General features: G+C 44.1%; 1 protein-coding gene across 5 annotated transcripts in view; it reads right to left on the bottom strand.

Moving 5' to 3' along the window:
- Positions 1-17,119, bottom strand: part of CHCHD6 (coiled-coil-helix-coiled-coil-helix domain containing 6) — a 343,619-nt gene that overhangs the window by 185,000 nt on the left and 141,500 nt on the right. For all 5 annotated transcript variants that reach the window (XR_008844998.1, XM_056524875.1, XM_056524873.1 and 2 more), the window contains one exon: positions 327-397. Coding sequence is in view for 4 of the 5 variants with exons in the window: in XM_056524875.1 (XP_056380850.1) it covers positions 327-397 (71 nt within the window). In the remaining variant the exon portion in view is untranslated. The remainder of the gene's footprint in view (positions 1-326; positions 398-17,119) is intronic.

The raw sequence follows: 17,119 nt of genomic DNA, 5'->3' as shown, positions 1-17,119 counted from the left end.
ACACGCCCCCCAATACAACTCTATGGCAGAGTCGGAGATTGCCGAAGGCAGCGCTCCGGCTCTGCCATAGAGTTGTATTGAGGGGGCGTGTCAGCCGCCGCTCCGTGCGGTGGTCAACATGCCCCCTTCACGTGGGCTGTCGGGGCCCCGTACAGGAGATGCTAAGGATAGGTGATAAGTTTCAGATCGCGGGGGTCCGACCGCTGGGGCCCCCCGCGATCTGAAACTCATCCCCTATCCTTAGGATAGGGGATACGTTTTTCACCACTGGCCTACTCCTTTAAGGAAAAATCATGTTAAGGAATTTGAAGAAACATTCAACTTACTTTACTCGGTACTCTGCATTAGTCGCTGCAGTGTGGAATTGTTCAGCTGTCAACTTGTATATTTCCAGATTCTAGAAAAGAAAAATAAAATATTTATTTATTACTTTGCTTTAATTCAAAACATAAGTCCATGATCATAACATTATCCTTAGAAACACAGAAGCATAGAATGTGTCTGCCCAATATTCTAAATACTATGAATAGTCCCTGTCCCTATCTTATATGAAGGATAGCCTTATACATATCCAATACATGCCTAAACTCCTGTAAATCATCTGGTGCCAGAAAATTAAACAGATTTGTAAATCACTTCTATAAAAAAAAAAAAAGAAATGCATTTCCTCTGATGTCATGACCCCAGTGCTCTCTGCTGACCTCTGTTGTCCATTTTAGGAACTGTCCAGAGAAGCATATGTTTGCTATGGGGATTTTCTCCTGTTCTGGACAGTTCCTAAAATGGACAGCAGAGAGCACTGTGGTCATGACATCAGAGGAAATGTATTTCTTTTTTGGATTTCTCTTTAGTATACAGCCCCTAAAAACTACTGGAAGGATTAAGATTTTTTAATAGAATTGATTTACAAATCTGTTTAACTTTCTGGCACCAGTTGATTTAAAAAAAAAGTTTATCACGGGAGTACCCCTTTAACCCCTTAAGGACTCAGCCCATTTTGGCCTTAAGGACTCAGACAATTTAATTTTTACGTTTTCATTTTTTCCTCCTCGCCTTCTAAAAATCATAACTCTTTTATATTTTCATCCACAGACTAGTATGAGGGCTTGTTTTTTGCGCGACCAGTTGTCCTTTGTAATGACATCACTCATTATATCATAAAATGTATGGCGCAACCAAAAAACACTATTTTTGTGGGGAAATTAAAACGAAAAACACAATTTTGCTAATTTTGGAAGGTTTTGTTTTCACGCCGTACAATTTATGGTAAAAATGACGTGTGTTCTTTATTCTGAGGGTCAATACGATTAAAATGATACCCATTATTACATACTTTTATATTATTGTTGCGCTTAAAAAAAATCACAAACTTTTTAACCAAATTAGTACGTTTATAATCCCTTTATTTTGATGACCTCTAACTTTTTTATTTTTCCGTATAAGTGGCGGTATGGGGGCTCATTTTTTGCGCCATGATCTGTACTTTTTTTTGATACCACATTTGCATATAAAAACTTTTGATACATTTTTAATAATTTTTTTTTAAATAAAATGTATTAAAAAAGTAGGAATTTTGTACTTTTTTTTTTTTTTTTCGTTCACGCCGTTCACCGTACGGGATCATTAACATTTTATTTTAATAGTTCGGACATTTACGCACGCGGCGATACCAAATATGTCTATAAAAAAAAGTTTTTTACGCTTTTTGGGGGTAAAATAGGAAAAAACGGACGTTTTACTTTTTTATTGGGGGAGGGGATTTTTCACTTTTTTTTACTTTTACAATTTTTTTTACACTTGAATAGTCCCCATAGGGGACTAATCATAGCAATACCATGATTGCTAATACTGATCTGTTCTATATATAGGACATAGAACAGACCAGTATTATCGGTCATCTCCTGCTCTGGTCTGCTCGATCACAGACCAGAGCAGGAGACGCCGGGAGCCGGACGGAGGAAGGAGAGGGGATCGTTCATTTAAATCGCGAACTGCCGCAGATGCCGGGATCTGTATTGATCACGGCACCTGAGGGGTTAATGGCGGACGCCCGCGAGATCGCGGGCGTCAGCCATTGCCGGCGGGTCCCTGGCTGCGATCAGCAGCCGGGATCAGCCGCGCATGACACGGGCATCGCTCCGATGCCCGCGGTTATGCACAGGACGTAAATGTACGTCCTGGTGCGTTAAGTACCACCTCACCAGGACGTACATTTACGTCCTGCGTCCTTAAGGGGTTAATGTATTTGCAGCTACCACATCTACACGAAGGCCATTCCATACATCCACTACTGACAAAGCCGCTCACTAGTGCCAAGACACCACTGTGGCCAGTGATTGGCTGAGAGGGAATGGGAGTGTGTCTGCTTCTGCAGGCTAAAGGAAAGCAGGCTGTCAAGAAGGCCTGGTCAGAGACAGGGGTTTCTGATACTGGAGACTATAAGGGAGTGGAGGAAGGTTAGTTAAATGGGCACTTTTAGAATCAAAAATGTTTTCTATGTTGTACATCTTGGCAAAACATTAACCTTTCTAATATACTTCAAAAAAGAAAAAAGTTATCATGGCCATTAAAAAAGACCACTAGGGGTCCCCATTACCATCCAGAACATAATCCTGTCAGGCTGCTGCATCATCTTTGTCCCAGCTAAAGCATGGATTGGGACAAAGACCTGTCAGGCTGCAGCATGAAATCAGAGAGAAGGGGTTACAGAGCAGCCTGCAGTGATTGGATGAAGAGACCCAGACTCAGGGAGGAAGTGAATGCATGGTAAGTGAGGACGGGGTCAGTGCTTGCTTCAGACATTTGTGAGCCAAATACAGAAGCTAGATACATAAAAAGACATGTAAAAGAATCTGCATGACCTAGTGAGTACTATATATAAGCATTACTTTTTTTCTGTCATATGATAGATACGCTTTAAAGTTTTTATTGTTTTATTAGGCAGGCTAAGCACAGTAGGAAAATGAAAAATATCAACAGATAACCCCTTCACCATAAGGTGATTTTAGTAGGTACCTGGCAGACAGTAATGGACATGCTTAGGAAGGATCTGCGCTTGTCTTGGGGCTAAATAGCTATGTTGTGAGATTACCATAACACTGTGGCTAGCTGTTTGCGAACTGGTATTTCCTGTTTGATTTTTATTTTTTTGACTACAAATCCTACAATTCCATTTTCCTCCCTCCCACACATCAGCCACCCCACCCATTGAAACATAAATGAGCTGCATCCATTCAAATCAGTGTGGTTTTCAATCAGAATGCCTACAGCTGTTGCAGATTGATCTCTCTCCCACCAAGCGATCCCTCCACCCATTGAAGCAGACAGGCTCCCTGTCATCAGCTGACTAGTGAGTCAGGTCTTGGCCGCATTGCAAGCTGGGAAAAATCTGAGACAACACTCATTTTGTACGCTGGTAAAAATAAATATTGGAGTGAAAATCACAGAAGAATTGTGAGAAAACCGTCACACACAGGTACAGACACTATATTATGAACTACACTAACTTTACAGCCCCTGTAGCATAGTCAAATAAAAAAAAAACTGGAATACCCTTTTAAATATGCCCCACCATGAATGGAGCATGCCCCTGTGTCCCCGTGCTCCCTTTAAGAATCTCTCCATATAATGATCATTCCTCAAGGTTTTGAATAAAATGGTAGAGAACAAGAAGAGTTAGAAAGTGGTATGACCTGTTTTATGCTCCAGAGCTGTACTTACTATTCTGCTGTTATAGTCACTGGCCCTCATTTATTATTGCAAACCTGACATGCTTTTTCGGGTTGTGCGCCAGAAATTCTGTCTGCGCCAGTATTTGCGCCAGAATTGAAAAAAACCCAACTAACTCCATTTTGCTTGGAAAACCTGAAAAAGGGGCATGGCTGTCTGGGAAAAGGGGGCGTGGTTACCAGAAAGGGGCGTGTTCCTGACATTTTCACAAAAACCCAACATATTTACTAAGGTTTTCACAGAAAATGTGGTGTATTTCAGCTGAGGAAACCCCGACAGATCAGAGCATGTGTAAAAAAAAAGCAAAATGCAGGGAAAGTGAAAAACCTTAGAAAATACCGTGGAAAATAAATAGTAGGGAATTAAAACCCACAAAGAAACCTCCACTCCACTTTTAGTAAATAAGGGCCACTGTGTACACACGTTACATTAGTTATTGTGTACCCATCCTGAGTTACAACTTCAGAACTGAAATCATTCCAAGGTCTGTACAGTTTGATCTGACAATTTATATTTTTTCAAGTTTTCATTTCATTTTACAACAGCAATTTTGTTAATGTTTTACAACAAGGAACTCCAGAAACATAAACTCCCACTTATGAATCAGAACCGAGATTATCTTAGTTAGGTAGCAATAGAAACACATCTGGCACTGCTATCTCTGCAACCTTCGCCACTGTATGTAACGTTATCTGGCACAGTCACTGATATATGGACCATCTGGTGATGCTCAGCCATAAGGACATTTCTAATAAATTCCAACCCGTAGATAGGAGAAAGCGGCACTCACCAGTAATGTTTTTCATGCTGTTATTCCATAAATATTGCGTGTACAAACGTGCACTCCACAAAAAGGAGCGATGTACAATTTGTGAAAAGCATTTTTTCTCTGCTCATAACATAATACACAGCACTGCACACTGACATTATATGTCAACTCTATATTGTTTCTTAGTACCTGTGTACACTAAGAGGCAGTGCATGCGCAGAGCGAACCTGTCGCTACTGCACAGCAATTACAAACGTGTCCAAGTTACCGGGAGCAATTTGACACTCCCTAAAGAGAGAACTGCTCTGGCTGACTGTGGTATGTTAAAGATTTCTCTTTGATTCAAACTACAGTTTAATCCAGGACAGTAACCAATTGTAACACATAAGTGAAAGATGTGCATATTTAAATTATTAAAGGGGTTATCCGTATAAGGTGACTTTAGTACTTACCTTCAAGACAGTAATGGACATGCTTGGAAGGATTCATGCTTGTCTTGGGGCTATATGGCTGTGTTGTAAGTCCACTATAACACTGCCGCTTTCTTTTTGTGAAATGGCTCTTTCCTTTTGGAGTTTGACTCCCTCCAACTACAAGTCCCAGGATCCCTCGTTTGTAAGTGTGGGTCAATTTTTTCCCTCCCACACATCAGTCACCCTACCCTTTGCAGCACACCTAAGCTATGTCTGCTGTTCATTAAACTACAATTCCCTGCACCCCTGTGGAGAATGATCTCCTTCCCACCCAGCAGTCGCTCCACCCATTGAAGCAGACAGGCTCCCCTGAACACATGACTAGGGATGTAATGTCTAAGGTTGTACTACAACCTGGGAAAATCTGAAACACTAATTTTGTATGCTGTTAAAAATAAACATTTGGGCAAAGGTAACATAAGAATTGTGAGACCATCCATAACATCCAGTTACAAACACTGTTATATGAACTAGAAAAATTTTACAGCCTGGAATCCTTAAATATCCCTTTAAAACCCTAGAGCTAAACTACAGGGAAACATGTAATCTTGCCATTGAGGCCTAAAGGGCCCAATGCTTCAGTATACAAAATCTAAATTGCCTCTCCCTGTGATAATTTTCTTTGATGATCTCAAAGAATCCACACAATACTACGGGGGGAATCCACACAATACTACGATTTCTTTACAGAAGGTCACGGTTTTAGTCAATTGCCAAGGTGAAATGAATCAGATAAACCTTTAAAGTAAGGTTAGACTAATATTTTGTCTGTGTCGGTCCTAAATATGTGCAATACTGCCACCTAAAAGTATAGTCAGATGTAGGTCGCTGGTTGTAAACTCGTGTCTGTGGCTGGCTACTTGTAACAATGCTGCAGATAGAGCGCCTCTCCTAGCCTTGCCACACAGGAGATGGAGATTACAATGTGATGCCCCATTTCCTGGCCATTCCTGCACAGTGCGCGCTGTCAGCTGTCACTCAGTCACTGTCACCGCAGGGCACATGCAAAGTGAAGGAATGAAGCTAAGCTTTTTTTAACCTGTTCTTATCCAAGGGATAAGAACTAAACAAGGGATGAGCGAGGCAACAGGACCCCAATAGTGGCTTAAGATCAGGGACACATGAACTGGATGATTACAATGCTGGTGGTTTCCTCTCTCATTTCTACCTATAAAGTAGGGATATGGATAATGTAGCTGCAGCAAGGCCATGAAGGTCTGAAAGAGCCTGCTGGAAGAAGCAACAGGCGCTGATAGGCACCAGAGAAGAGGATCCGCCCGACCGGACTGGTAACTAGTATCTGAACTTATTCCCGTAGCTCATCTTTAGTATTAATGTGAGGAGTATTAGAGATAGATTTAGATTTCAGACTGTGCTTACTTTCATAGACTCTCAGAGGTGTGATGTTTACATGCTGCAGGATGTGCTTTATCCTCTTCTAGGTGTTACAACCATCTGGCCAGGCAGTGGTCTCACGGGCCGCCTTCCTACTGGTCTTGGGGGGTGACTGTAGGTCTGCATGGGTGGCCATCCTGATCAGGGGAGGAAACATTGCACTTGATTCCGTCCAGGAGCTTGTCTGTGGCAGACGGTTCCTGGGCGGGTGAACCCGTGTGGCTCATCAACGTGTATGCCTCCCCTGAGAAGAATGTCCGACTGGAGAGGTTCCACAGACCCTGCGGGCTCAGCTTGCCACACTAGGGCAGTAGTGTTGGGTGGTGACTTCAACTGCCCCATTGGACGGGCGCAATTCTGGCACATCCGCCAACCTTGACGTGACATCCCAGCTGCTGATTGAGATGATGACAGGGGCATCCTTGCAGGACATTGTTGGATCCATTGGGAACAGCTCCGTAAACTATATGTGGAGCTGCCCCGATGGCTCGCTCCGTTCTCTGATAGACTTCATCTTCACTTCAAGGGCAGTTAGAAAGGTGTCGTACTCTATGGTCCCCTGCTTCTTCTCTGACCACAGGGCCATTCAATTTCGGGGGACTCTGTGCCATGGATTTCCACCTGGCCCAGACTCCTGGAAGTTGAATTGTGCCCTGTTGGTGCAGAGGGAGGTCATGGAGGAACTTAGAAACAAGAAGAGACTGGAGCGCTTCCATGTGCAGAATCATCCCTATGTTAGTGGAAAGAAAAGGTGAGTATAATGCTCACCTTATATGGATGTGCAATTCCGAGGCACAACGCTCAGAGGGCAATATGTAGAAAGCGTGTGTTGCTTCAAGGCTGCTGCAGGCTTCCCACGCCAGAAAGCCGTGTAGTGGATCAAGGAGAAAAAACACAATAGGAAATTCAGGGAAGTGGTCCCCGCTGATATTTGCAGCACGGTGTTGGTGAACGGCTGGAAGACTCACCCCTTCCCAATTCTTTCAGGGGTCAGACAAGGCTGCCCTCTTTCCCCTCTCCTTTTTGTTTGTGTTATAGAGCTCTTAGCTGATTTTATCCGGCAGAATGGAGAGATCATAGGGATCACCGCACCAGGACCAGATCGCTACGCGGTCAAGTGCTCGCCCTACATGGACGACGTGACCGTCTTCTGCGCTGACCGGTGTTTGGTGACTGCACTCATCCAGACCTACGAGGACTTCTGGAGCAAAAGTCAACTGCGGGACAACTTCATCCAACTTCATCCAAATCTTGGGAGTCTGGTTCGGGAAAGAAAGAGAGGCAAAAGTGAACTCTAAGATCTGACTGTGGAGCTCCACAAAGCTCTCATTGGGGGGCAAAACACTGGTCTTGCGGAGTTAAGTTTTACCTGTGCTCCAATACAGCGCATAGGCCTGGCCTCCCCATACCACCGCTTGCAAGGCCATCATCAGGACCATGTTTCGCTTCATCTGGGGCAAAATGGACAGAGTCAAGCTGACTGTGATGTATAAGGAGCCCCGCAAGGGTGGGAAAGGAATCCCTGATATCCCCACTTTGCTTCAGGCTTCCTTTGCATGTGTCAGCGTGCAAAAGACTGGCTCAGCAGGCAGGTCCATGTCTGGCTTGTTTCTCTTGCCCCTCGGCTAAGGACTTGACAGCATCCGAGCTAAGTACTTGTTGGAGCTTGTTCCAGGCTCCCCCACGGCCATGGCAGAGACTGTCTGGACTAATGTGGCTTCAAAAGCGGCTTAATAATGGACATAAGGACCTGTCATGAATGGCCATTAAGGGAGGACTCTTAGGTCGTTCATGCATGCCCGCAACCTGTGCAGAACCCGATACTGCCGCCGATGCCCCTTTGGGGGGAAAACATCTTTGCATGTGTTTTGGCAGTGCCCCTTTGCGCAGGGGGTCTGTTGGATGCCCTGGAACACTACTGACGATCTACTGGGCGATCCACTACTGAGGTAGCCTGAGGGCATACCTCTCCTTCCATGTCGGCTCTGGCTCTCTGAATGATACAGCCTGGCAGGGCCAGGCTTTATCATTTGAGCGCAGAGCACACAGATGAATGGGATTGTATGTAATCCCATTGATCTGTATGAGGAATCAAATGATTCCTCCTAAAAGTCCCCTAAGGGGACTAAAAGTGTAAAAAGAAAAAGTTTTTAAAAAAAGTTTAAAAACACACACATTAACACCTTCCTTATTAAAGCTTTAAATCACCCCCCTTTTCCCAAATTCCATATAAAAAATATATAAACATAATAAAAATCAACATATATGATATCGCCGCGTGCGTAAAGTGTCCGAACTATAAAAATAAATCGTAAATTAAACCGCATGGTTGAGGGCATACGCGCGAAAAAGTTCCAAAGTCCAAAATAGCGTATTTCACCGATTAAAACTTCAGATCACTGCGCAAAAAATTAGCCCTCATACCACCCTGTACGTGGAAAAATAAAAAAGTTCTAGGGGTCAGAAGAGGACAATTTTAAATGTATTAATTTTCCTGCATGTGGTTATGATTTTTTCCAAAAGTACCAAGTACAAAAGCAAACCTATATAAGTAGGGTATCATTTTAATCGTATGGACCTACAGAATAAATATAAAGTTTCCTTTTTACTGAAAAATGTACGGCGTAGAAACAGAAGCCCCCAAAATTTACAAAATTGTGTTTTTTCTTCAATTTTGTTGCGCAATGATTTTTTTTTCCGTTTCGCCTTGGATTTTTGGGTAAAATGACTGATGTCATTACAAAGTAGAATTGGTGGCGCAAAAAAATAGCCCTCATATGGATTTTTAGGTGCAAAATTGAAAGGGTTATGATTTTTTTAAAGGTAAGGAGGAATAAACAAAAGTGCAAAAACAGAAAAACGCTTGGTCCTTAATAGGATAAGGATGCTTTGTGGCTTGCCAGGAACCGCCTCGGATCAACAGGAAGAACATGCCCGTCCAGGACTGTCGCAGGTTCATTCGGAGCCTACAGAAAGACAGCCCGGCCGTCGGTGAAGAAGAGGAGTGAAGACCCCTCTCCTTCCCCCATGTTCCCCTGAAGTTCTAGCCCAGTAGTTTGGCCCTGTGATCCGCCCTCTCCCTACCCCCACATAGTCGACCACTCCCCCATGCCCCCAGCCCTGCCCCATAGCCCATGCCCCTACCCCAGATTGTATTGTTTGGTTTTCTCGCTTTCTTGTGCTTTTCTATTACAGGATTGAGCAGAGTGTTAGAGTAGCATGCTGTGCGATGTATAGCTTAGGGAACCTTTGCTGTATTGTACTGTCAGGCTTTGTGTGATTGTAATTTATTGTATAATTTGTAATGACTGAACGATCAATAAGGCTCTTTCAATAATGGCTCCTCTATCAGGCAGTCAGGAGTGCAGCACCGTCATATCACATACACAGTAATTATTACTCTGCATGTGGTTGTGATGTGACAGTAGATCGAGGGCAAGCGCAGCGCCGCCTCTACATGCTCCTCTACAATTATCCAAGGCTCGAATCCTGCAAGACCAACCCTAGAATTGAGCCTATCCCTCTCCTTCCCCCCCCCCCCCCTCCCAACTGGCCAACTAGATGCTGAAGGAGCATGCATTTTGTCACCATCATGTGACCAGTTACCTGTTGGGGCGGGGCTCAGCCATGCAGGATAGCAGAGATGTGGTTAAAGGACCTTTGGTGATGCTGTGGAGGAGGCAGGACTGAGCTGAACTGGAGGTCACGCAATTCCTGCACAGCCACTGCTGTTGTGTTGTGTGGTGAAGAAATCTGCACCTTAGTTTCATCCCAGTAGAAAGGTAATTACATGAGGAGGAGGTTTGATACAGTGTGTCAACCCATTAGTTAGAAGAATACATGAGAAGGAGATTTGTTACAGTGTGTCACCCCAGTAGTAAGGAGATTACATGAGGAGGAGGTTTTTTACAGTGTGTCACCCCACTAGTAAGGGGATTACATGAGGAGGGTATGTGTTACAGTGTGTCACCCCAGTAGTAAGGAGATTACATGAGGAGGAGGTTTTTTACAGTGTGTCACCCCACTAGTAAGGGGATTACATGAGGAGGGTGTGTGTTATAGTGTGTCATTCTAGTAGTAAGGAGATTACTTAAGTAGGGGGTTTGTTACAGTGTGTCACTCCAGTAGTAAGGTAATTATATGTGGAGGAGTTTTGCTACAGTGTGTCACCCCATTAGTAAGGTGAGGCATGTCAAAGGGTGGAGTCAATGGGTGGGATTAAGAAGGCAGCAAAATTAGCTTTTGCCTAGGGTGACAAAAACCCTTGCACCAGCTCTGCACAGTTCATATTGCAGAAATTTCGCTATGGAAAATCCACTAAAGAGTTCATCAGAAAGAACAAATGTGTTCAATCTTTTGGCAAAATTTTGGCAAAATGTAGTGGCGGAATCCAATTTGTTCAATTGTATTTTTTTTCTCACCAATTACAGAGACTGTTGGATAGGTGTTAGGGCATAAAGCAATCTTGGCCCCCATCTACTTGACACTTGGATAGGAAACTGGAAACAGGAAAGCAAAGGTAGCTGTCAAGTTCCCTCATTGGAAACATTGGGGGGGGGGGGCTTGTTATATTATGTTCCAACTAAACATAAAGCCATCTACTCCCCAATTTCCTCCTAAGCTTCAGAGGATGCTCTCCAAGGGGCACAATGTTACATACTTGGAGGCCGTGCCAGACAGTAACAGATTTTTGGTCATGTGTGGTCTTCTTGATTTAGAATGTTACTGCAGTTAAAGGGGTACTCTGTTGCCGAACAACATATCCCTTATGCACAGGATAGGGGATAAGGGTCTGATATGGCTTTATGGGAGAGCTACATGGAAGGGCATGTCAGCCACTGCTTCCTTTGGTGGTCGACAGTAATCTGTGCACAGCACGGAGATCGCTCGTGCACAGTGAGAGACAGGGTGAGGGGCAGGTGATTGTGGGGGGTCCCAGCAGTTAACACCCCCCCCCCCTAGATCAAACACTATCCTGTGGATAGGGGATAAGATGTTCTGAAACGGAGTACTGCCTTAAATGTCAAAAGAGACCCTCCATATGACTTATCAGCCTTCTGTGACTCATACAGACCCTAAAGTATGACTGTCTCACACATACTCTGTGGCATGCTGGGAGTTGTAGTTTTGCAACAGCTGGAGGCACACTGGTTGGGAAGCACTGCTCTAAAGGGCCTACAGCTTGTATGAGACAGTCATACTCTAGAAGATCTAGGGTGTGTACGAGACAGTCACACTCTGGAGGGCCTATAGTTTGTATAAGACATACAGACCCAGGGCCGTCTCTAGTGTGACTCTCTCATACAGACCCTTTGAACTGTTAATTAAATTTGTCATTAAAAATTAAACGATCTGAATAAGTAGGTGTGAGAATTCTCGTCTCTGGGAGCTCCATAAATCAAATAGGTTTTTTTTTCTGTTGCTACCACAGGAATTTTCATCCTTTATACTGTCTGATTTCTCAAAGGACCTGAATTCAGAAGGAAGAAAAGACTAGGAGATAAGAATTAATTTATTTCCAAAAAATATTTTGCGTTGTTCTGCAAAAGTGCAAAAATATTTCATAGGAAACTGTAATTGTAGAGGTGCAAAACTGGCTTTATAAGGTCTGTTAACACAAAAGAACATTTTCAACTATTTAACTGTAGTAGGTTGGTACACTACTCTGACATCGGCCTTAAAAGTAAAGCAGAGCAAGCTGGGCTGCAGTGTAAAGCATGGTGTAAGTACAGAATAAGTTTGAGCCTTTGATGACACAGGCCCCATTACAGATACAGAGAATGTAAGTCCTAAGCCCCTCATCTGCAGAGTGGCCGTGACCAACTCTCCAATAGGGTAAGTTCTCACCTGATCCTGAAGGATTCGTACATAATAAAGCATGCATGCACCACTCCTTTTCTCCAAATGGACTGATAAGTGTATATAGAAATACTGTATACACCAGTGATCTCCAGCATGTGGTTGGCCCGCTGCTGTGCAGACTGTTTATTGAGCCATATTATACAGCTGAAAAAAGGACATATTTGTTTTTTTGTTTTGTAAACAGCCAGCGCTTAAATTTTATAGCCGTAAAGATGGCCATACACCTTTCAATAACAGTTGTCTTCCCTGACCACCCCACAGATATGAATGCTTGGCATGGCTGAATGGTAATATTTCTTTTATGGTGAGGGGCAGGGGAGTAAGTCAGAGGCGGACAGCTCTGGTGCTGGCTTAACCCTCCCAGAACAATATGGTTGAATGGTTAAAATCCATATTCCCAAACCCTTCTCTTCATTGAATCATCTGTAGAGGGAGAGTGCAGAGGCCACCATACACTTTAGGCTATGTTCATATGGTTGATTTCAAGCGGAATGTCTGCCTGGGAAACATAGGAGGACATTCCGCACATTTAAATGTTTCAGTGGGCGCCAGGACCACTCAAAAATACTCATAGACAGCAGTGCATTTCCGAGAGGAATCTGCAGAAAGAATAGACATGTCTATTCATTCTGCAGACACTGGAATCGAGATTTCCGCAGCAGAAACATCTGTTGCACAAATTCTGTGGTGTGCACAGTGCAGCAAAATCCTATTGATGGGACTCAACGGGACTCTGTTGCAGTAGATTTTCAGAGCGCAATATTCCCGTGGAATTCCGCTTGGGAATTCTGCCATGTAAACATATCCTTATGCAGTCGGCCGAACCCACTGAAGGTAGTAGGTTCAGACAACTTTAGTCTATGGTGTATAGGCACCTTAACAGATACAGCTGTAAAGAGAATTCGTGTGCATAATCAGACATTTTATCATTGAGGGCAACATACCACAATAGTATAAAATGGTCAGTTTTGGGACATTTTTGGGGACAAAAAAATTGCCCAAATTACCATGTGTATACAAAGCCTGATCCCCAACCTGTGGTTCTCCAACTTTTGAGAACTTTAGCAAGCGTTACCAGCCTGCAGCTTTCAGGTCAGACTGATAGCTATATAACAGCTGTTAAGCCGAGCCGAGAAGTTCGTGACGAATCGAATTTACTGTAAGTTCGCTTATCTCTACCCATAAGATAAAAACTATTTCTTTAATATTGTGTAGTTCCCTGTGTGCCATCAAAACAGCCCTGACCCATGAATAATCTCCATCATGAGCTCTGTAGGTGACTTGTAGTATCTGACGCCAAGATGTTGGTAGCAGATCCTTTCAGTTCTGTAAGTTGTCACATGGTTTCTATGGATCAGACTGAGCTATAGGAGAAATCAATACCATGAATTATTTAAAAAAAAATTATTTAGGAACATAACCATGTGTTAGGGCCCATTATCCTGCTGAAAGAGACCAGTACCATTAAAGGGGAACTCTGCCCCTAGACATCTTATCTAGGGATGAGCAAATCGAATCAGATGAATCCGAATTTATTATAAATTTCAGGAAAAATTTGATTCGCAACGAATGAGAATATCGCCGCGATTTGATCGCACAAACTCCATTTGGTGCTGTCCAGGCTCCAGGGCATCTAAAATGGTGGATCCACACGTGAGGACATGGGCTAAGGAACTCTGGGAAGGCAAGGTGGGAAGCCGGGATGACCTCGAATCACATGCGGCCTATCAGCAACCAGCCACCCCTGTGCTGTCACAGCCCTATACAATCGGCAGCCATCTTGCAGCAAGTCACATCAGCATTCTATTGCACAGAGGGGGACAGAAAGCAGGAAGTTGCACCTCAAGCCCAAATCCAGCCTAGAAGCACTGATAGTTGTGGGTGAATTACAGCAGCGATTCACCTCAAGCCCAAATCCAGCCTTGAAGCACTGATAGCTAATGGAGAGAGATTGAGAGAGAAAGTGCAATTGTGGGTGTATTACAAAGCGACTGTGTGCTGCAGCTGGTGTGCACAACAACTGAAAAGCTAATATTAGCCAGAAAGTTAGGGTGAGCAGAGCACTAAAAGCGTATTGTCCTCTATTAAGTGTAACCTGTGCGTACATCTAAGGGGTGTACCATTTTGTTCCGGTTATAGTCTCAAGGGCCTAGTTACTGTGAAAGGCCAGCCAAAAGTACACAGCTGCTGGTGTTGTAGACATATACTGTTTTAAGCGTAGTGGAGCGTATTGTCCTCCCCTCATATACGCACTAAGTATGTGAAGCAGAGACGTGCAAAGAGGAGTGGTAGAGGCCTAAATTAATTAGGCGCAGGAAGAGGTCGCAGCAGACTAGGGGCGAGTGGCAGCAGGAGTCGCAGCGAGAGGCCTGAGCTCATTCTTCCACTATATGGTCTCCTCATGCGTCCGCCACCTCCAGGCTGTGTCATTCAGCCACTATATGGTCTCATGCTTCCGCCACCTCCAGGCTGTGTCACTGTACCGCCATGTGGTCTTCCTCATGCTGCTGGCACATTAAATAAAACATTTTAGGTTCATGTATTTGAAATCTTCAATTTAAATGTTAAAAAATATATTTAATCTTTTCAATTGTGAGGCCCTATGGTCTCGTCAGGCTGTTGCCAACTCCAGGCTGGGCCATTCAGTTACTTTATGGTCTCCTCATGCTGCCGCCACCTCCACGCTGTGTCATTCAGGCACTATACGGTCTCCTTATGCTGCCGCCACCTCCAGGCTGTGTCACTCAGCCACTTTATGGACTCCTCATGCTGCTACCACCTCCACGTTGTGTCATTCAGCCACTATATGGTCTCTTCATGCTGATGCCACCTCCAGGCACTGTCATTGTGCCGCTCTGCGACAGTGATTCTAATAGTGACGCCTCTAATCTGCATGTCATACTGAATAACAGTATTATTTCACTAACCCAGCACACACCTTTTGCGTGTTACAGCAAGGCAAATGTTCTACACCCCTATTGAGGCTCTCTGTAGGACAGAAATAGCAGTTTTTAATAGAGATTCGCCATAAATAAATTCGGACTGAACCAAATTTTTGGGGAAAATCGGCAGCATCGATTTTTTCAAAAATTCTCTAATCTATTCAAATAAGATGTCTGATCGCGGGGGTCCCAGCAGCGTGATCTCCCTGCAGCACCGAGTATTTGTTTAGAAAGCCGACTTCGGCACCGGAGGCTCATGACGTCATGGCTACAGCTCCTCGTGACGTCACCGCCACACACCCTCAATGCAAGTCTATGGGAGGAGGCGTGGCGGCACAAGGGGGCATGCTCGTGACATCAGCGCCGCATCGTTAGTCATCAGACACAGAGGGAAGTTCGCTCCGTGCAACGGATGACTGCGCTGCCAAAGCAGAGATCACAGGGGGGGTCCCAGCGGCGGGCCCCTCATGATCAGACATCTTATCCCTATCCAAAGGATGTCTAGGGGCGGAGTACCCCTTTAAGGAATACTGAAGGGGTGTACTTTGTCTGTACAATGTTTAAGTAACTGGTACACGTGAAAGTACCATCCTCATGAATGCCAGGAACCAAGGTTTCCCAGCAGAACATTGCCCAGAGGACCTCCGCCAGCTTTCATATTGCATCCTAACATACTCTTTTCAGCAGGTGAGTAACACACATGCACAGTTGTCAACATGGTGTAAAATAAATTTAACTCTTTAGATCAGGCCACTTTCTTCCATTGCTCCATAGTGCAGTTTTGATGATCACATGCCCATTGTAAGCACTTTTAGCAGTGGCAGGGGTGTGTATAGACACACTGACTGGTCTACAATTTGCCATACAGCCCCATACACAGCAAGCTGTGATACACAGTATGGTCTGACACTTCTATGAGATCATAAAGCTACCTTCACTCCACATGTACATCACTGTACTTAAGTGCCTATAAAGCCATCACCATTTCACAACTTTACTTCCTTGGAACAATTTTGATAGATGCTTACCGATGCAGTGGCGCAGGAAGTGTGGGGGGAGGTCAAAGAGGTCTGGCCTTCTCAGATGCCCTGTGAACCACGTTCCTAGCAATAATAAATGGGTCAAAGGAGGCCTTTCTAGGCTCCCTGCTCAACGCCTTCTATGTGATGCAAGCATCATAGTTCCATAGGAGCCTGACCAGAAGTGAAGGTTGGATGGCAGTGTGGAAACGGTTGGGAGGTAAGAAGTATTTTTGATTTAATTTTTTTTAGAACAGGGCACCATATAAAATATGCCTTCCTTGACATTTGTGTCATTGTCCCATGATTAATAAGGTTTTGCCCTTCATCTGGCAGTGATGTTAATGCTATGGTATATTACTTAAGCATCCAGGACACAATACAAATGTTCAGGCAAGAACAGCCAAGTCTGAACTCCTCATCACAAGTTTGCATTTCCTGACTATGGGTGGTGGCTGTGAAGTGCGCTGTTGTGTGATCAATGCAGTGTGACAGGTACAGGTACACAGGCCTCCGCCAGGCTGACTGAGCACCAGGCCTCCCTGCAAACAGCTCTGGATAATTCAGAGCATCAGGATGTAGCCTGAGGGGCAGAGAGAAAACCTTTTCATTTTCTGACATTTCTTCTCTCTGGTTTATTTTATCTTCTGCTGAGAAACCCCAGGTCCAGGATTTACTGAAAAAAAAAACTCATTGTGAGAAGGACATTAACTACTTCATGACCGTAAGGGATTATGTCTTAGCATCTGTGCATGCAGACATAAAAGAAAAAAGCTAAATACCAGGGATGGCCCTCTTCTGCTAAGTTTTTGAGGACCTTATTTAGATCCTATTGTGTCTATCTGTATCTAGGAAAGTGGAGTGGAAACAAATCTGGCTGCTCTAACAGCGTCTATAAGCTTTGTCTGCCAAAATGGAAAGTGTGTTGGT

The sequence above is a fragment of the Hyla sarda genome, chromosome 6 (assembly GCF_029499605.1).
Source record: "Hyla sarda isolate aHylSar1 chromosome 6, aHylSar1.hap1, whole genome shotgun sequence".
NCBI lineage: Eukaryota > Metazoa > Chordata > Amphibia > Anura > Hylidae > Hyla > Hyla sarda.
Note: the sequence above shows the minus strand (reverse complement) of the source record. Positions and strands in the feature narration are given on the sequence as shown.